This window comes from Lycium barbarum, chromosome 2 (assembly GCF_019175385.1).
Source record: "Lycium barbarum isolate Lr01 chromosome 2, ASM1917538v2, whole genome shotgun sequence".
Lineage (NCBI taxonomy): Eukaryota > Viridiplantae > Streptophyta > Magnoliopsida > Solanales > Solanaceae > Lycium > Lycium barbarum.
This window is the reverse complement of record NC_083338.1, coordinates 42,030,004-42,051,801: the sequence shown is the minus strand read 5'-3', so window position 1 is coordinate 42,051,801 and position 21,798 is coordinate 42,030,004. Positions and strand designations below refer to the sequence as shown.

The following is a 21,798-nucleotide window of genomic DNA, read 5'->3' as shown; positions in this document are numbered from 1 at the left end:
CTGTAGACATATGTGTGGGTTGTGTATAAGTTCTGTTCAGCTGTGTCTATAAGATGTGCTATGATATGATGTTCGTCTGTAGTGGTAGCCTTGTCGGCTTGCATATGATATTGATATGTAGTGGCAGCCTTGTCGGCTTGCGTATCATTTTATAATTTGATTAGTTGTGACTCCTCAGGAGACAGTTTATCTGGATATATATATACGTGATGACGTTATGAACCTTGGAGTTCTTTTGCAAGTTTCCGTATTGTTCTTAGATTCAGTTTGACTATATCCAACAGGTACGTACGAGTGTCTAGGTCGGGCACTAGTCATGGCCCACGGGGTTGGGTCGTGACAATCAATATATCATGGAAATGAATACTTTGATATGTAATATCAACAACTAATTCAATCCCAAATAGTACCACACATGGCACACTATAATGTCAATAATAAGGCTACGCAACAAGCCACAATGGGATCCCAATTCTCATCTCAATATCAATCAAGTAAAGTACCGCAATATCATAGCCATGATATATCACTAATCACCAATATCCGATGTCTCAACATGGCAACGAGCCAATAAGTAAATAGAACAAGATAAGTCCACACCGCAATAGGGTGGCTAGCCCCCAAATCATACAACAAGGCCCAACTAAAGATAATATCCAACCTAACTTCATATCCAAAGGTTTACATACATTCTCTAACAATATCATCTAAACATACGCTTCGCTAATTGAAGCCTCACCATAAGATAAACTGTAACCTACTTGGAGAGCCGAGCAGTAAAGTGTCCAATAGTCAAGCCTTTGTCTTTCCTTCCCTTTGAGCCTCAAGATAATGGAAGTCTGATTATATCCAAATCATAAAATTAGAATCAAGAAGCACATCATTCAAACCTTACTTCTATTCAAGACCCAAATCCCAACCTATGGAATGGGGCTTATGAACTAGAAAGATGGAATAAGGAATCTATAGGTCTCAACATGAAATTAATTGTTACACCTCGGAACTTTGGGTTGCTGAGCGGTGAAGGGACTAACGTAAGTTAAGGTGTACATGATGTCCCTACAAGTAATAAGGGATGCTTAATGATTCTAATTAAGATTCAAAAGAAGTTAGAGGCAAGGGAGAAAAGTTTGTCAAATGAAACTTCACTGCATTTCTGCGAAAGGGGGGTTCGACAGTCGTTCTTTGTACCGTCGGACGGGCTGACAATTCATCGATTGTACCGTAGAATTGAGTTAGCGCGAAGACCATTCGACAGATCAGATCGACGCTCTGTCGATCAGTTCGACGGACCGTCCTTCTCACCGTAGAATGAAAGGTTACTCACTGGAAATTTAACGACTTCGACGATCAGATCGACGCTCCTTTGATCCAATCGACGCTTCGTCGATCGTACCGTATAGCTCGATCGGGACAGACTTCAAGATTTTATATAAGGTCCCTTCTTTCATTTTAATTCATTTCATTTCCACTTCTCCACACACCAAGAAGCCTCTAGAACGTTCTCCATTATTCATCCACAAGAAACTAAGGGAAAACCATGATCAACTACACCTAATCCATGAAATCAAGTGTATGAGGCCTAGTAAAAGTTCATCTACACTAAGAAAACTCAAGGGAAGTGAGTTAGGGTTTTGGTGCAAGAAGAGAAGTTCCACTCAAGTGTTTTTCATCCATCATCTAAGGTGAGTTTTATGATCATTCTTGATTGTTTAAGCTGTTGAAAGTTTAAAACCCATGGATTGTAGAAAGATATAGAAAATGGGTCATAAATATGGGAATAGTGACATTGTTGGGTAGAGGTTTGGATTGAGCCATGATTATCGATATGTTGTGATTGTAAATATCTTATTAATGACACTTAGACCACGGAATAAATATTGTATATGAGAAAACGCGATATTAAGCTATAACCATAATTGTGGAGAAATTGAAGGAATATGATGAATTGTGGGAAATGTAGATTATTGATGATTGTTGTTGCGATATTGTGAATATTTTTATGGACGTTTGGGAGTTGCTATATAATGTGGGAAAAGTAGTAGAAACAAAGGAAATGCTGCCCAATTTTCCCTAGAAATAGTAAAATGTTCTTATAGCCGATTAACTAATGTTAATGCTGAAGGTAGAAACACGAGCATCGAAGGAGGACGATCATGCGATAGAGTAGTTAAACGACAAAGGTATGTGAGGCTAGTCCTTTCTTTCTATGGCATGAATCCTATAGCATGACCTTTCCTTCTCCTTCATGAATTTCCTACATTCCGGAAAACTAATAGCCTATGTTCATGAAAAGCCATATGAGATGAGAGACATACTATGAGTTCAATAATGATGATGATGAGTTTAAGTCTAAGGATTCTAGGTGTTCATGATATGATGTTCCTATAGAGTTAATGATGTCGTTTATGGTATACACTCACCTTATATGCTAATTCCTTCAAGGTGAGTCAGAATGTTAATGAATGCTCCATAATGAAATCGGGGGATCACGACCTTACGTCACCCCGATAAAGTATAGTCGTCCTTGAGTATTTATGCATGTATTATGATGAGCATACTATGATGAGCATATTATGATGATGATATAACACCGCGCCTATATGGTCGGGCAGTCACCGCTAAGGCAGGCAGCGTATACACCATGGCCAGATGGCATGGGTAGACACCACTAGTGGGCGGCATGATATGGTACCCCGGATGCAGGAGGCCTGGATGCAGGCTAATGCTAATGATTTTCACACCGATCCGATACGGACGGGCAGCTTATACATTTATGCATATATGATATGATGATGATTATGAGTAAGCCAGCATGCATCATTTCCTTTATATTTGACAGTCAGATACAGATGTTCCTTGTTGATGCTTCCTTTATTTCATTGACGTATCATTATTATTTACGCCTCTCATACTCAGTACAATGTTCGTACAGACGTCCGTTTTCTTTGGACGCTGTGTTCATGCCCATAGGTAGACAGGGAGGCGATCCAGATTTGTAGGAGCTATTAGCTGATTTGAAGAGCACTCCAGTTTCCGGAGGTGCCATTGATTATTCTTTTGGTATATATGCATATGTATGTTTTGGGCACAACGGGGTCCTGTCCCGTCCATATGTCTAGTACTCTAGTAGAGGCTCGTAGATACGCAGTGTGGGTAATATGGTCTCACAAGTTCCTCATTGTATATATATGTATGCATATTATTTTGATAGCCGAAAGGCTCATGTATATAAAGTAAATATGTTTCAAATGATAATAATTACCATGGTTATGAGCATAAGATGCATTAGTGAGAGTAGATGAGTAATAGAACGAGTGGTGCTCAGTGGTTAGCCCTGGGTACCCATCCCGGCCCCTAGCCGGGGCGTGACAAAAGTGGTATCAGATCAGTTCGGTCCTAGGAAGTGTCTATGAGCCGTGTCTAGTTGAGTCTTGTTTATGGTGTGTTGCGCGCCACATGAATAAACAGGCGACTACAGGGCATTTAGGAAAAATGACCATCTTTCATCTTAAGAGATCATGCGATAGAGCTGTGCTATAAGATTTTCCCCTCTTACTAGTGTGTTATGATTTCAGAAATGCCGCCAAAGGGAAAAGCTATAGCCGCCCAGAAAGGCAAGACTACGACAAAAAGGCAGGTAGAAAGAGAGCCGCCAACGAATGTAGAAGAGGGTGAATCATATAACGAGGCCTTCTCTAATGTTTCCTCTACCCCACCTAATGTAGAAGAACAAGGAGGAGCTTCAGCCCCAATTCCTCCACTGGTTTCTTCGGGTCAACAAATGACCGAGGCCATTCATCTATTGACACAATTAGTTGCCGCCCATGCGCAGCGGCAGAATGTGAGTTCAAGTGTTCGGGCAGCTAGTACCAGGGCCCGTGATTTTATAAGTTTGAATCCTCCGGAGTTTTTCGAGTCAAAGCCGGATGAAGAACCGCAAGTTTTTATTGATGAGATGCTGAGAACATTGAGAATTATTCATGCCTCTGAGGCTGAATCTGTGGCGTTAGCATCTTATAGACTTAGAGATGTGGTGGTATTATGGTATAATAATTGGCTAGCATCAAGAAAAGAAAATGCGCCTCCTCCCGTGTGGCAAGAATTTGTAGATGCTTTCATCCGTCATTATTTGCCACTCGAGGTCCGCTGAGCTAGAGCGGACAGGTTCCTAAATCTTAAGCTAGTAAATATGAGTGCCCGGGAATATAGCCTTCAATTTAATTAATTGGCTAGATATGCCCCGACTATGGTGGCCGATATAGGAGATAGATTGCATCGCTTTGTGAGTGGCTTAGGGCCACATTTATTTAAGTATTGTTTGACGGCTTCATTACAAGATGGGATGGACATTTCCCGAATACAAGCCCATGCCCAAAATTTAGAGGGGCGACAACCACCACAAAGAGGTGATCGTGATATCGATAGAAAACAAAGAAAGAGGGCCAGATCTATTGGGGCAGGCAGTGATTATAGAGGGGGATCAAGGCAGACATATTCTAGACACTCGGGCCAGTCGGTGACTAGTGCACCTCCATGTTTTACAGGTAGGAGATTTGACCGCTCCTTTCATTTAGGACAGGGCTAGAGTTCGAGGGCCTCAGATTATCAGTTCAGGGAAGATTATAGACAGAGGAGACCCCCGGTACCGCAATGCAGCCAGTGCGATAGACTACATTCCGGACAATGTCACCAAGGTTCGGATGCTTGCTATGCCTGTGGTTAGGTTGGGCATATGATGCGAGATTGTCTGTCGATCAGTGGTAGAGTTGGAGTTCAGCCTACAGGATCAGTGGCTGGTTCATCTTCAGTGCGCCCGGTAGGGCAGACTCCCCAGATATCAGCAGTTCGAGGTAGAGGCAGAGGGGTAGCATCTACTTCAGGCGCCACTCAGCCCCATGTGTATGCTTTAGCCGGTCGACAGGATCTCGAGTCCTCCCTAGATGTGGTTACAGGTACATTATGCATATTTTCCCATGATGTATATGCCTTGATAGATCTGGGTTCTACTTTTTCCTATATTACCCCGTATGTCGCTGGTCATATTGGGGTGAAACCTGAGCCAATCAAACCTTTTGAGGTATCTACTCCGGTTGGTGATCCCGTGATAGCTAGACAAGTGTATAAAAATTGTGCATTTGTGATATGCAATCGCCAGACCAAAGCTGATTTAATTGAGCTAAACATCTTAGACTTTGATGTGATTATGGGTATGGATTGGTTGGCTTCATGTTATGCCAGTGTTAATTGTCGACTGAAAATAGTTCGATTTCAATTTTCGGGAGAGCCCGTGCTTGAATGGAAGGGTAATACAGCCTCTCCAAAAGGTTGGTTTATTTCCTACCTTAAGGCAAGGAAGATGATAGCTAAAGTCTATATTTATCATCTAGTCCGAGTTCATGACACTGAAGCAAAGTCACCAACTTTCCAATCCGTCCCGATAGTGAATGAATGTCGGGATGTATTTCCAGATAAACTTCCAGGCCTTCCTCCAAAAAGAGAAATTGACTTCGCTATTGATGTGTTGCCGGACACCAAGCCTATTTCTATTCCTCCTTATCGAATGGCTCTGGTAGAATTGAAAGAGATAAAGGCGCTGCTGAAAGATTTGCTTGAAAAGGGATTTATTAGACCTTGTTCATCACCGTGGGGAGCACCAGTCTTGTTCGTGAGAAAGAAAGATGGTTCCCTACGAATGTGCATCGATTATAGGCAGTTGAACAAGGTGACGATAAAGAACAAATATCCTCTCCCAAGGATTGATGATTTATTTGATCAACTACAGGGTGCCAAGTGGTTTTCTAAAATAGACTTGAGGTCAGGTTATCATCAAGTGAGAGTTAGAGAAGAAGATATTCCCAAAACGGCTTTAGGAACTAGATATGGCCATTATGAATTCCGGGTGATGTCGTTTGGATTGACTAATGCTCCGGCAGTGTTCATGAATTTGATGAATAATGTATTCAGGCCACTCTTGGACTTATTCGTGATAGTATTCATTGATGATATTCTGGTGTATTCTCGCATAGAATCAGAGCATGCAGATCATTTACGTATCGTTCTTAGCAGTCTTTGAGCCCGAGAATTATATGCGAAATTTTCAAAGTGTGAGTTTTGGCTGAATTCCATGACATTTCTGGGCCATGTTATTTCAAATGACGGTATTCGAGTTAATTCTCAGAAAATTGAGGTTGTGAAGACTTGGCCAAGGCCTACGACGCCTACAGAGGTTCGCAATTTTCTGGAATTGGCAGGATACTACAGAAGGTTTGTAGAAGGGTTTTCGTCGATTTCAGCTCCATTGACGAAGCTAACCCAGAAGTCAATTAAATTTCAATGGAATGATGCTTGTGAACGCAACTTCCAAGAGTTGAAGGACAGATTAACTTCAGCCCTGGTCTTACCACTTCCAGAAGGGCCAGATGGCTATGTTGTGTACTGTGATGCTTCCGGTGTTGGGTTAGGATGTGTGTTAATGCAACACGATAGAGTTATTGTATGCTTCGAGACAGTTGCGGAAACATGAAAAGAACTATCCAACTAATGATCTCGAATCGGCCGCAGTCATTCATGCATTATAAATGTGGAGACTGTCACACCCTCATCTTGATAGGGCATGACGGGCACCCGACTCTCATCAGAGTCGAGCGAACCCTTAAACATTCGCTTTACTAAAACCTGTCATTTCAAAAACATTTAAAAACATGAAACTTTTCCAAATAGAGGTCATTATCTTCATACAGATTATGAAAAACTCTCAATCAATTACGTACATTTTACCAACTGAAATCATCTGAAAATACATACTCTTTTAACATCGATAAATGATTCTCACTTCTCGACACCCTATCCACAGGACACTGTCTGCAAAGTCTCTAACATATACAAAATACCATGACATAAATACTTGACCCGGCAACACTCCAAACTGAGATGGAGCTCGTCAATCCAGCGGGAACACCTTCTAGCAAGGTCTTCTACTCATCTGGGTGTACCTGCGTGGCATGAAACGCAGCCCCCCGAAGAAAGGGGGTCAGTACGGAATATGTACTGAATATGTAAAGCAGTACTGCATCATAAACAAGCAAGGTGCAGCAATAAACAAGTTTAGAAATCAAACTGTAAGTAACCTGAATCAGCATTCTGAACCAAGTCCTGTGGCCTTTACCCAAATTCTAGCATGCATAATATAAATACCGAATACGCAAATTCTAGAATACACAATATAGATTTAGTATCACAATAGTCCCTTCGGACAGCCGCTTCCGGCATAGTAACATAATAGTCCCTTCAGACAGCCGCTTCCGGCATAATAATGATGATGGCCCCTTCGGACATGCCGCTTCCGGCATAATAACATAATAGTCCCTTCGAACGGCCGCTTCCGGCATAATAATGATGATGGCTCCTTCGGGCATGCCGCTTCCGGCATAATAATAGTGATGGCCCTTTCGGGCATGCCGCTTGCGACATTAATAATACTAGTCCTGGCCCCTTCGGGCATGCCACTTGTGACATTAACAATAATGATGGCCCCTTCGGGCATGCCGCTTCCGGCATAATAATAGTAATGGCATGAAATGTAAACATAAGTCGTAAATGGAATGAAATAGTAAAACCTCGCACCCCGTTCAGAGTGGTTTTGGAAAATTAATTAGTAAAATCTCGCACCCCCTTCGGAGTGGTTTTGAAAATCAAACTTTATATTTCCTTTAGTATAAAACTAGTTTTCTCGAAATCATTAGTAAAATCATAAACACGTTTCAAGTCCATCCGAATTAGCATAAGAAAGTTATGGACATTATTCAAATCTAACTTTATGTTTCCTTTAGTATAAAACTAATTTCCTCGAAATTATTAATTAAACCATATGCACGACTCAATTGGCATAGCGTAAACTGAGGCCATATGTTATATAGCACGCTCAGACATAAGCTGAGGCCATAGCACACTCAGAGATCAGGTGAGGCCATAGCACACTCAGACTTAAGCCGAGGCCATACGTTATATAGCACGCTCAGTCGCGTCATGAAATCTTTTAGAAAAAAAAAACTATTATGGACGTCATGTATGAAATCAAACCCTTCTCATTTGTCTCCTTCGAGACTCACAAATTAAATGTAAAATGCATAGGTAAGAGAAAGACCTTATGAATGTCCCCTTCGGGATTTAGACAACATTATGAAGTCGCACAACTTGAGAATGCCCGTTCGGGCTTAAGAGGTCAAAGAACTCAGGATATCCTACATCTAGGAATGAATTCATTATGGATATCGTTACGCTACGTTTCCAAAACAATCCGAGTTAGCATATGAAAGTTAGGAACGTTATTTATTATAGAACCCTCTACGAACGTTTTAAAGCAATCCGAGACTGTCTACGAAAGTTAGGGACATTAATACTTATAGAACTCTTTTAAAAACAAGAACTCTTTATGCTTTGCTCGTTATTCAATCATATAATAATCTCGTCTATACTAAGCATACTCATATCAAGAAGTGAATAAGAATCGTAAACAAGCTCGGAATCAAGATTAGAATTACCCCAAGATACATATCATAACTTACTTAGTTCTAGGACATGCCAAAAGAAAGAAAGGTAAGCTTTACATACCTTTAGCGCTTATTCGCCACACAATACATATACGCTGCCCAATAATATCTCAACCTATATTAAGATGTCAAGAACTACGGTTAAGCTACGGAGAGATTCAAAACGTACTCTAACATTAGTAACTCTTTTCTAGATGTTTAGACGACGTTTCCCTTGTTTTTAAACCAACCACATAACAACCAAGCCAACATTAATAACCACACGTTCAAGTGCTAATCCGAGACTACTCAAGACAATATTCAAAAACATTCCGGACAGCCCACACAATATTCCAAACAGCCCACATTCAATATGTTCGAATACAATCCACATACGACTACTACTTATTCAAGTTATCTTTAATGGTCCATAGTCTTAACGTTTTCTTCGCAACAACTTACAACAGCCCAACCAACATAAACACAATGTATAATCTTAACTATCATTAATTTTTCAAGCTCAACAAGATCAACAACAACGCACCAAAACATCCCGCTAACTACGATATAAAAGGTGCTCGAAAAATCTTGCGAATACTTACGAACACACCAAGCAAACCACATACGATTCTTACATGTTATTTCATGCAATCTTTTCATCCAATTTTGGTGAAATACAACAGCAACCACGCGACAATTACACCATCTATTCATATGCAAGTAGGCTACATTATTACCACTATAATCCTTACAACAACCCACAAACAATTTTAGCTCCAACTCTAACCATTAAATACCTTCATTCTCATCATAAAATCCATAAAAACAACAATCAAAATACCAAGTAAAATAAGTTCACCATCTTCTACTCAAAACAATCCCTAACTTACGATAACATCTAAGTCCGTATATCGCTTGTATATCAACGTTTCCTCCACGTATACACCATATTAACCTTTAATCCAAATTAATAACATGAGTAGGAGGTTGAAATTACCTTTAACAATCAGAATCTTCAAGAATCTTGTTCCTCTTTCCAGCTGCTTGCTTAACAACACAAAGAAAACATAGGCTACAACTTCTCTTTAACTAATATCATGTCAAGGGTCTAGGATTTAGCTTATATGATGGCTCAAATAGAAAGGGGGTTTGGGAGAGAAAATAAGGGTTCTTGGATCTGTTTTAGGTCGTGTGAAGTAATATAGGGCAAAGTGGTGGCTTATATATTGAGTTTAATGGGCCTCATGGGCCGAAATATGAGTGTTTGGGTCGGGTCCAAATTTGCTGCCCTGCCAGCCAAAATTTCATCGTCCATATATCCTAATCCAAATATCATTTTGACGAGCGGTTTGTTGCGTTGGAAACTAGACTCGATGAACTTCATGTTAGGCCTTTGAAACACCTTAAAACTCCTCATATACTAGGAGATATGCCTCCAACAATATAGGCTAAAAATCTGGTCCGAGATTTTACTGAAGTTGTTCCGATTCATTTCGTTTAGATTCGTTTAACTTCTAATCCTCTTCCAACCCTCATGTAACCTCTTATACATACATATACATACTCATATACATACATAACAATCCATACACGTCTCGAAGGGTCCGTAGAATCACAATAACCTTAAACGTAACTAGAGAACTTACGAAGCTTTGACGAAACTCCAATCGCAAAAATATATTCATATCTTTTGTCCATCTTCTATATCATTACTAATAATCTCAAATACTTTAAAAGGGCACTCACATTACCTCATATACGTACTCATAACGCGATTTCAAATCCTTTAGGTTACCATGTCACCTCGGGACACTTAAGGCAATCATATATATATATATAACGATATTCTTACTAACTCGATTAACTTTCCTTGAACTTTCTTAACTCATTCTTTCTTGTCTTGTTTCAAGTAGCACGGACTCTTATAGGGTGTAACATCCCTCCCCCCTTAGGAACATTCGTCCCCGAATGTCAAATTAGTCCTGCATAAGTATACTGCTTCTAGTGATCTTATAACGAATCAATTGTAACTTGAACTTTCCGTCCCTCTTTTGTCTTTCAACTTTACATTTCAAGCATATTTCAATATTCTTACCTTATCCGACTTGCCCCTTTCGCACCATTGCTCACATGTGTACTGTGTAGCTTCTAATATCATGTCACACCCCGACCTTACTAGGGTGTGATGGGCACCCGACTGAGCTAAACTTTTCGGCTGTGTCAAGGCATAAAATTCAAAGCAGACCTTAGCTCCTCCCCTGATCTCAACAACAACAACAACATGCCCAATAGAATCCCACAATGTGGGGTCTGGGGAGGGTAGAGTCTACGCAGACCTTACCCCCACCTTGAAAGGTAAGGAGGCTGTTTCAGCTCCTCCCCTGATCTCAAGAATGAAAACTTTAGCTAGACCGAGTGTTTCCCTCACTTGGGAAATACTTCAATTCAAGTGCCAAAGCATTAAGGCATGCATCTCATCACCATTTGGCTCTGCCGAGAAGAGGGCAACACTAAACAAAAGTTATTTCTCTCAGTGTTAACTTTTCCAATTCATTTGTCCATAAGTTAATGCTTATGTTTTTTTGTTATTATTCTTGAGTTACATTCATAGTGTTTCATTCTTTTCTTCATTTCCGCATGTCTTCATTAATGTCCATGCTTATTTGCACTTTGCGATTAAAGCCTCAAAAGAGCTCAATCATTTTTTTCCCTTTTCTGCCTTTGATTCAATTTCTTTGCACGGAGAAATGCATTATTGTTGGTTTGGCATTGAGTGTGTGCTTTTAACACTGGTTACATATCTTTTTAAAAACAACTTATACCCAACTTGTATTGCTTGACACTAGGTATCAGTCTCAAGCAATGGACTAATAGCCTCTTTGGCCAACCTTATTGGAAGCCTAAAGTGCTTATTTTAGAAAATTGAGGTGTTAGCTTCTTTGTGTAGTAGCCAGTGTTGTCAAGGGCGCGCTTAAGCCCTGAAACGAGGCTCAAAACATGTTGAGCGCTTCACCTCACTTTATGTGCGCTTCAGTGTTGTCATCAAGGTTCTAAGACATAACTTTTCTTGCCAATGAGCCTCTCTTGAAGAGGTGACACTAGATGAATGATATTTCACTTTATCGTAATGTTTTTACAATTTTTTGTTCATATATTTGTAATTCATGCTTATTATTATTAGTCTTGGACTAAACTTATATATATTTGTACTTTTGCACCATTGTGCTTTTTTTTCATTAAAGCCCACGCTTTATTTGCGCTTTGCGCTTAAAGCCTCAGCTGACGTTAGAGCTTTTTTGCGCTTTTCGCTTTTGATAACACTAGTAGTAGCAGAAGTTGTTTTCAGAAGCTAAAAAGAGTATTTTTTTTTTCCCACAAGAGACCTTAGCCTAGCACAAATTACTGCTATAATATTGGCAAAAGTGCTTTTCAAATAGATTAGCCAAACACGAAAAGTTACTCTCCGAAAGTACTTTTCAAAAATCACTTCTGACAAAAAGCACTTTTTAAAATAAGCATATTTGAAAGCTCGGCCAAATAGGCTATAAGTCCCAACCCCAACAAGTTGGCATCGCCTATATGAATTTTTTCCTTTTATTGGGCTATATTGTCTTTAAGTTTACATTGATTCTGAATATTGTACTCCCTTATCCCATTTTGTGGGACACTGTTTCTTTATTGATCTGTCCCAAAATTAATGACATCTTTCTATATTTAGAAACAATTTAACTTTAAACTTTCCATTTTACCCTTAATGAGATTTATAGCCACACAAATGTCCATGGTTTGTTTTAAACCACAATCTTAAACTTCGTACCCAGGGCTGGGTACTGTATATATAAGGTCAAATTTGAATTTTATGCCTATATATCATATAATGAATTCCTTTGACACAGCTGAAGGCTTAGCTCAGTGGTTAAGGGGGTTCAAATTTTCCCCAAAGTTCCTAGTTCAATTCTCGCTCACTGCATTGTTTTCCTTTTTTTTTTTTTTCAGTTTGGCATTTCCCACAACTTTTTTCATGCATAGCTTTGGCGTTCCCCACAACTTTTAACTATGCTTTTATCATTCAAGATACATATTGATGTTGTCAAGTACCTTTTATTTTATTGTTTTGTTGTCCAGAACTGAATATATATTAGAATATTAGTAATTTCAGCCTTGACAGCTTTTTTAAGAACCTTGGCTATTTACAAAGTAATACTCCCTATGTTTCAATTTGTTTGTCGTACTTTCCTTTTTAATTTGTTTCAAAAGAATGTCTCTTTCCTAATTTTTTTGATTAAGCACCGGGTGTCCGGATCTCTTTGAGCCCCGACTAATCCCGGGGGTGCACAGGCCCTCGGCAAGGAGTTTCCCGCAAGTACACCACGGGTAATTCAGGGTTTTACCCCAGTCCGATGGCCCTCAGAAATTGTTTGCACCCAATGGGTTTCGAACTTGAGACCTTGAAAGGGAGCAAACCCCAAAGCTCAAGCCAATTACCACCAGGCCAACCCCTCAGGGTTATGTCTCTTTCCTAATTTGCAACTACTCTTTAATTTCAACATCCTCATGGCATTTGTGGCATTTGAAGACCACAAGATTAAAGGGCATTTTGATACATTATACATATCTTTAATTTGGAGAGTCCGAGCAACATAGCTTAGGAATGACTAAATCATTGCAAGCAACTTTCTCTCACATCTACGAGTGCTACGTGCACCTTCTATCGAATGATATCATTTACTGTATGTTCTACCACAAGATATTCTTGTTCAACAAGACAACATAAGTTGGGTATATGCTTTAGAACTTCTTCGTTATATATCGACAAAGGAATGCATGTGTTGGCCAAAATAAAAAGCAAATCGAATCTTTTTGGAAACAGTTTCTCTTCTTCTCTTATCATTCTGCTCTCAAAAAGTTAATAGGAAAAGTAACACCAAGATCTTTTAAGTTCGTCAAAGTAGTGCATTTTGCTTTCAAACTTTTCTTGCAATATGCAATATGTACCCATTAGAAAATCAATATAAAGGCAGCCTCTACGTCCTAGCTTAGGGTTCATCATAAACATAATCAAAGATGCACAACCTCTTTACTGGATGCCAAAATTAGTCATACTCAGCAGACTCATTTGTATTTGACATACTAGGATAAAAGAAATACAGAAAACCTTCTATACTTTGTTACTTTTTTCAAATTCATATCATCTAGGACTATGGGATTTCCCCGTGCTTGCTGATTTCCTGTTCTTTTAATATTTCATTTTGACTCTTCACTCTCGTCGGTAAAGCACAACATGTAGAAACAACAATAAAGCATTCCTAAGAGGAAACATCAAATGAACTTATTCATATGTTCAACTGTCTCTTTATATTTTAATTTTTGAGAATGGATATTCATATGATCACTGTTAATGATCAATAAGATTATGCCACAATGATGCCTAGCTATTGTAACTAAGATGGTATCCTCCCTTCTAGGAGGACCTATATTCCCTAATCACCTTTCCTATTGCAACTGAATGCAAATGAAAGACCCTCGCTGAAGAAACCTATATATGCTATTCGGAATGACATAAGGTCAAGTAATGACTTTGTGACAAGAAAAACATCAGAACTCTAACTTCAAAATACGCCATCTCTTTGGCATTACAAGAGAACCTTCACATGCTCAAGTTCTAGATAATGGTTTGTTCATGGGTTGAAAGTCGGGAAGGGGAGGGGAATTTAGTTAAATTTTATCTTGTGTACAGATTTACCTCCTCCTTTGCACCATGCCATTCAACTCAGCAAGGGTTGAAAAGTTGGTGTCAAGACTCGAATCACTTGTAGAGATTCCCAATTTTAATAGTACTCTTTTATTTACTAATAGAAAACATATATATATGTTTCCCCTCCTCTTTAATTTCGCTCTTACCTTACCCATTTTCTACAACAAACGGCACAAGTTTAGTGCAAGCTGCCACTGAGGCTTCAAAATTTATGAAGTAGTTCCTTACGACCCTCAACGGAGGTGAGAGTGTGAGACAAAAAATCAAACTGGGTAGTGCTATACTGCTATACAAACCATTCAACAAATTTGTCAAGCCTAGTTGGCATGTTAATTAGGTTGATGAGGTCTCCACATTATAGAGAAGAAGAACCTCGAAACGAGCTACTGGAACATGTACAAACGCCTTTCCTCAAGAATAGGTTAAATACAAAAACCATTATCATATGTAGCACTTGAAAGAATATTTTTTAGCATGACGAGAAAGGCTGTTATGATTAAAGAAAACAAGAAGGAACTCTAGCTTTCCTGCCTTAGTCAATCAGAAACTATCTCAATTACGCGAAGCACAAGTCTACAACATGTAAAAGACAAGCTAAGAAGAGACAAAAAAATGATTTTCTGCCACTGAATTTACAATTTGACAGCTGAGTACAATAACTTACAGTCCAGGATCTCATTTTATGAGAGAGGACTCACTCCAGTTCACAATATGTTGGCGCAGCCTTCAGGTGGTTCCTGCATAAAAAAGTGAGAATATACAATCAAATCACTATTAAATAACAATGAAAAAAGGGAAAGAGTAAGCTCATTTCTCTGTAACTCACATTCTAAATGTTGTATTTTCCACATAACTGCCTACGAAGCAAAGAATGTCATAACGTCTTCATCAAGGAATAGTTCCAAATCACCAGCATCTAATGCACTTGGGACTTCAAGCTCAAAGTTAAATGGACTGCTGAGTCTAGCATAATCGGGTGAGCCACTAGTGATTGGAGATGCAAAATGCATCTCAACAGGTCTATCATGATCATTCTGAAATGTGTCTTTTCCATATTGGTGGTCCTCTCTAGAAATATCATTTCTAACTCCAGAATCCCGTGGCTTAATCTGAGGTTGACCGAATGCCAGGTGAGACTGCTGCTCTTCATGAGCTGACCCAAATTCAGCCGATGGTGTATAATATTGATATACAGGGGATTGATGCAAGTTTGAATATTGAGATCCATGAGTGAAACTCGGATCCTGTAGCTCATGATGTAGGACAGAACTTTGAGGTCCGTTATGCAACCCATTGTTTGGAGGTCCATAATGAAATATCGAACTTCGAGGTTCATTATTCATCCCAGAGAACTGAGTTCTGCTCTGCAACTGAGTATCATGAAGCTGGCGCAGCGCAACAGAATCTTGAGTTCCAAGATGAAACCTTGATTCATACGGGATAACAGAGTTTTCCAACATTGGATAAATTGATGGCCCATTGCTAACAAATGCGTCCTCTGTAGAGACTGCATCAGCTGATGGAACCAAGGAAAGGTTGGAGTCTCTTAATGGTAATTCAGCAGAGTTTTTCTCCACAGGCTTCTTCGCTCCCACAATATTGTTCTCCGGTTGGCTTTCATTTGTATTGTACCCTGAAAGCTGCACATTGGAATTGTTTATATCAGGTAAGGCGTTTCTAGCCTCATCATCAGGTTCAGTCTGTTGAAAGTTCGACCTAGCACGTTTTCTTCTTCGACGTTGTCCATCTTTACCTTGGTGAGATTGAGGAACAGCACTCAGAGGAGGAGCATCCAATGGTTCATTTCTCGTCTCATCTCTAGATGAAGCAGAGACATTAACATCATCAACATCATAATCACTGCCACTATCAACAGAAGGTTTCTTCTTTTGACCGTGACCTCTATTAGGTGCCTCGCTTATGCTAGATGATCCGTTGTCACTGGTTGGTTGCTGGATAGTAGATTCCTCTCCGCTTAAAACAGATAACCATATTGAGCTCTCCTTTGCAGTCATCTTATCCTGTAAACACTTTGACTGCCGCACTAATCTCCTGATCTTTGCAATATCAGGTGACATATGCTTTATAACAGCAGTTAGAACACCAACTTTAAACATTTTCTTTAAATCATGCGGCTTCTTGTATGGTGTTTTCTGTCCCTTAGGCAGCCCCATTTTCACCCACCATTCCTCGTTCCCTGATGGCCACCAGGGTGGTGAGACACCTTTCTCCAACGGGAACTTCCGTTGAGGTGGATCACAATGTTGCATTAAAGAAGACAAAAGGGACCCCAAGGTAGCATCCTGCAAATCCTGCAAAACACTTTGTGGGTTCCCGTTTTGTTTTCCAATTCCCTCTCCTTTTGCATGGCATTCCGCTTCATACTTTGCTATTGCAGCAGGACCATTCTTATCAAACTTCACCTTTTCCTTCCACCAAGCTCTAATATTATCCGATGCACCACTAACCGGTTTACCCTTCTCAGGTATAATCCCATAAACAAATCCTCGAGCCTTGCAAACCTCCATAAGTTTCAACATGTACTTCAAAATCCCATCTTGAGCTCTGGACATCTTTTTCCTCCGAGCTTGATCAGTGGTTTGCTTGTTCTTCTGCAGCTTCTCTGCAGCTTCTTGTGCTGCAAGCTTCTGCCTTTCCTTAAGCCTCTTGAGCTTTACACGATCTTTCCACATTCGCCTCTCCAATTCCTCAGGATCAATCTCTTCATCACTCACATCCTTTTCCGCTATATTGTCACACCTTATGTCATCGACTTCAATATCGGAGCTGTTGCCCAATCCATCAACATCAATCATACAGTACTCCATTGAAACCAAATGAAACTAAAAAAAAAAGGAAAAAAAAAAAACTACACACCTAATAAAGATACAATAATCCTCAAAGTGTCACAAAATTCAAGATTTAACACAAGTCCAACAATACCAAATACTCATTTCTCAATATCCAACATCGTTTCTTGAATTTTCAAGCAGGACCCACATCAGAAATTCCATTAATTCATGTAATTCAACCAAAAAAGACTGTAAATTCACACACCCAACATCTCAAAAAAAACATAAAACCTAAAGGAATACAAGCCAAAAAATCATCAAAGCTACAATTATTATTTTTTTGTCAAGTGATGGCAGATTTCCTCCCATCTATCAAGATATTACATTAATTTACTCAAAATTCAACCAGAAAAGAAAACATAAAAAACCAAACACAAAAATAAAAGTTTCTTTGGGGCTAGAAAATTTCAACTTTCTAACCTGATATCAATTCCAATTTCATCCATAACAGCCATGTGTAAACAAGAGTTTTTTCTTTTCTTTTGCCAACAGATTAAACCCAAAAAGGGGTTATCAAATTTTCTACTTATATCTTCTTTTTTTTCCAACCGAAAAAGGGAATAAACTAAAAAAGGGCAAAAAGGGGTTTTAGAAATGAAGAAAATATATAAATGCAATGTGTCTGTGAAGACAGAGAAGGGTCAAAAAAAAACGCCTAAAAATGGTTGCAAATCGGAAAAACCCAAATAGCTTTGAAGGGACAAAAAAAGGAGAGGCAAAATAACTTTTTGGGACCTATAGGGAAAGTTCCATTGACGTCATTCCCAAGCTATATTTGCTTTGTTTAGCTCCCAGAGGTTTTATGATTTTTACTCTAATTTTTTTGGCGCTCTAAGGAGTGCTAGTTCTAATTAAGCACTTAACACATAATAAAATATTTATATATATAAATTTGAATAGGCTTTTGCGTGTATTTTTAAATGCTTATTCAGTAGATAAATAAATCACTTATAAAATGATAACTCCTTTAATTATACACATTCATATCAACAAGTTGTAAAATTCCAAGTGTTTTCTAAATGATGTCTGATGTGTATAATTAAAGAAGACGACTTATTTAATGTGATTAACTTAACTACCAAATAGACGCTTGAAAACACGTGGATATTTTTTTTCCAAATTCAAACCTAAAATGTCTAACATGAAAACTTTATCATGTGTTCAGGTGCTCAATTGAAATAAATTGTACAAGTTCGAGTGTTAAATAAATTTGCTGACAAATTTTAGGGGTTGTCAACGCATTAAGCTGTTACGCCCCGAACTATGGCCTGGCGTAACACGGCACTCGATGCCTAACTGCATGTGACCGAGCGAATCACATGACTTGCTGAATCAACATGGGGCATAAATATGAGAGGAATATAACATAAAACATGATGAGCCTTAATAGAACATGGGAAGTCATAATATATTTAATAAAATACTTGTATAAAACGTGAATGTGAAAATATCATAACTGAGCCAAAGATGGCTCCACAACTCTGAGTATTGACATAATTAACTGACTAGTCTATGAAACTTCTATTATGAATCTGAACTGTAAAACATACTTGCTGGGACAAGGCCCCCAGCATACCTTAACTTGCTAAACATGACATGAAAATAAACAAGGATAACACCCCGAATAATATGGGGCTCACCAACAAGCTGATATGAGCAAATCCTACTGAGCAGATGCGGCGTCCTGTAAATCCGTACCTGCATCGTGAAATGCAGGCCCCCAGGCAATAGAAAAGGGACCTCAGCACATTGAATGTACCGGTATGGAAAGAAAGTGAATGAAATAAACATGAGCTGAAACTGAAACTTAAATCTGGTCATGAGCAGGAACATGAATACCTATATATATAACATGAGTAAGAAAAATCTGTGGGAAAGCATTAGTATAACCGACATGTAACCACCACGTTAACATATGGCGTCTGATCTCTGCCCGATCAGCTAAGCTATCTTGTACTTTGTCGGGTACAAGACATGTACATGACATGAATGGATCCATATCCCTCAATGGGGAATATATGAAGGAATCGTCCTACTGGGCGGAGCGATCCTTATCCTATGCTGGCATACATAGTTTCAAGTATAAAACCTTCTCTGTAATATGTGCAGCTCCCAAAAACATGAACATGATTGGCTGAGAAGCCCATAAATTTCATAAAAGCATGACTTGTAGTATAACATGGATATCTTATTTCATAATCATGGATAAAGATTATATAATTTATTTGCATGAAAACGTGTCGACGTGTAGGATATTCATTAAAGTAAGCATAATATTTAATGACTTGCATATAGGAACCCATGGAATGCAATATATGGATTTTCATGGATTACAAACGGATTCCCGATAGCCAAAATGGAAGATTAGGAATACAACAACGGATATTTATATTTCAAACATGGTAAATCATAGTGCATGGACTTAGGGTTATCATGAACTTGGCTAAAAACCCTAGTTTAGTGAACTCTTGCATGATCATGGAAGAACGTGGCGTGAGAAAGAACAAAGATGTTCCCACACGTAGATAGAAACCCTACATACCTGGTAATGCTCCAAAACTTGTATCAATAATTTGAACTTAAAGAAGTATCCCTAAAGCTTTAGTCTTGAATCCTTTAAATGGGTTTTCTTGAAAATCCTAAGTTAGGAATGATGAACTCTCAGACCACATGAATACATGTTAGAATTGACTTGGAATGATTGGAATGGACTTACCTTGGTGTTTTGGATTGATGGGAGAAGAAAACCTTCGTTCGAGGGCTTGGAGAATGTGAAAAGTGGAAAAAGAACTGAACATGACGTATTTATACTTAACTGAGTCGGGAAATTATACGGTCAACTTATACGGTCCGCATAAAGCTATATGATCGGTAAAACGTTATACGGTCCGTATAAACTTATCGTATTTTATAATGATTACAATTCCAGAAACTGAGACTTCCCAAATAAGTTTCACGGACTGAAAATACGGTTCGTAATCATTATACAGTCCGTATCGAAGCATTTCAAAAACTTGGCAGAAACTGGAATTTTATACTCGCCTTATACGATCTAGAAGTATGGGTCATATATTATTATACGGTCCGTATATGGGGTCGTGAAAATGGGGCTTATGCTGAACTGAAGGGAATTTAGTTCCAACACTTTCTGTCTGATATTCTAAGTCCCAAATCATGAATCATAGCCTAGTTTAAAGGCACGAGGTGTTACATAAGCCTAATTACTTTTAAGGAAAAGGATCAAATTACTCTTTTGCTATTAGAAAATGATTAATTTTCCTCTTCGTTATATTATTCATATGATTCAAATATACTTCTCATCTGTTAGGCTTGTTCAAGTTGGACAGTCAATCTCACATGACACTGATAGTTTAATGAGGTAGACATTATTGTGGATGTTACCTCATCAGCGGCGGAACCAGAAATTTTGGTAAGGTTGTTCAAATGTTGACCAGATATAATTTTTTTCCGATGAATGAGTACAACGAAATTTTTTAAACTTCATCACTGCACACCTGCTTAAAAATTTATGGTCCATTTGATTTCACAAGTTATTCTTGATAAATTTCATTGCTAGAAAACTCTTACAATGATTAAAAGACAGCAACAACAAATAACAACATACCCACTGTACGTAATCCCATAAGTGGAGAACAACAAGGGGCATTTTTTAGAATGTTACAAAGCGAGAGATAACGACTAATTAATTTCTCTTAGAAAAAAGAAAAAAAAAAGAACAAAGTTGGATAATTAAAATGTTCACAAAAGCAATTAAAAAATAAAAGAGAACAAAATAAGTGGTAGCTAACTTGCTATTAGATCCCGTTGTCTTCTTTTTAACAATACGTCTTCTTCTTTTCTAGGAAATAGGAAGGAAAGAAGAAATACTAAAAGAGCTTCAACAAATGAGTCCAACATAACTCCAAACCAACATAGGAATAAACCAAATGCAAATCATAACTCAAATACAAATAAGTTTAGTCGGAACATGGAAGAAAATAAGTGCAAATACAAATCAACCAAGTAGCTTCAGACATTGTTTGTATGTTTTCTTTTAAAAAAGAAGATGAATAGCGTTTGACACAAGCTTTAAACCGTGACTTTTAGGTAAAATTGAGCACCATTTACCTCTAAGATATGTATCTCAATTATTGTAAGGATGTTCAAATTTTAATTTATATTCAGTTAACTATAATATCTAATTCATATACTAGTGCCATTTTCCAGCCAAGGGTGTGGAGGTGACCACCCTTGGCCATGGTGGCTCCGCCACTGTACCTCACCGCCATCATCCATCTTTACCCTTACTTATTTCTTATCCACCACTAGCACCTCTTTCTCCACCACCGGTAATAAAATCAAAAAATTTACTAAGGGGTGTCAAAATATAAAAAAGTAGATATATGTATAAAATAACGATAAGGTTAGCTCTGCCACTATCCACCACCATCAACACCACCATGAATCAATTATTTTTCATTATTGTGCCATTTACACAAGAAAATAACTGTATTTCTCGTTTTAAGCACTTGTTACTCTTCACCGAGGAGACATGACCTCTTAATATGAGCAATCTGGATAGTTGTATGATGAAATTCTTTTTGGCATAATACATGAACAGACCCTTAAACTTAGCCTCAGATGGCAAGTATGCCCTCCA

At 38.5% G+C, this 21,798-nt stretch overlaps 1 protein-coding gene across 2 annotated transcripts; it reads right to left on the bottom strand.

Moving 5' to 3' along the window:
• Nucleotides 1–14,704: 14,704 nt before the first annotated feature.
• Nucleotides 14,705–17,931, bottom strand: LOC132626440 (ETHYLENE INSENSITIVE 3-like 3 protein). Of its 2 annotated transcripts, XM_060341309.1 has the most exons (3): nt 17,559–17,931; nt 15,113–17,073; nt 14,705–15,023 (listed from the first exon to the last, which is right to left on the bottom strand). In XM_060341309.1, the coding sequence occupies exons 1-2, from the start codon at nt 17,591–17,593 to the stop codon at nt 15,144–15,146; spliced, it is 1,965 nt and encodes a 654-aa protein (XP_060197292.1). In that variant the 5' UTR covers nt 17,594–17,931; the 3' UTR covers nt 14,705–15,023; nt 15,113–15,143. The 2 variants fall into 2 exon arrangements, with proteins under 2 accessions (XP_060197292.1, XP_060197291.1); XM_060341308.1 differs by having other exon boundaries at nt 15,113–17,931.
• Nucleotides 17,932–21,798: the final 3,867 nt, after the last annotated feature.

Bases quoted from the DNA above. Each gene is read 5' to 3' on its own strand.
- LOC132626440 (XM_060341308.1), bottom strand. From the start codon at position 17,114: ATGGAGTACTGTATGATTGATGTTGATGGATTGGGCAACAGCTCCGAT.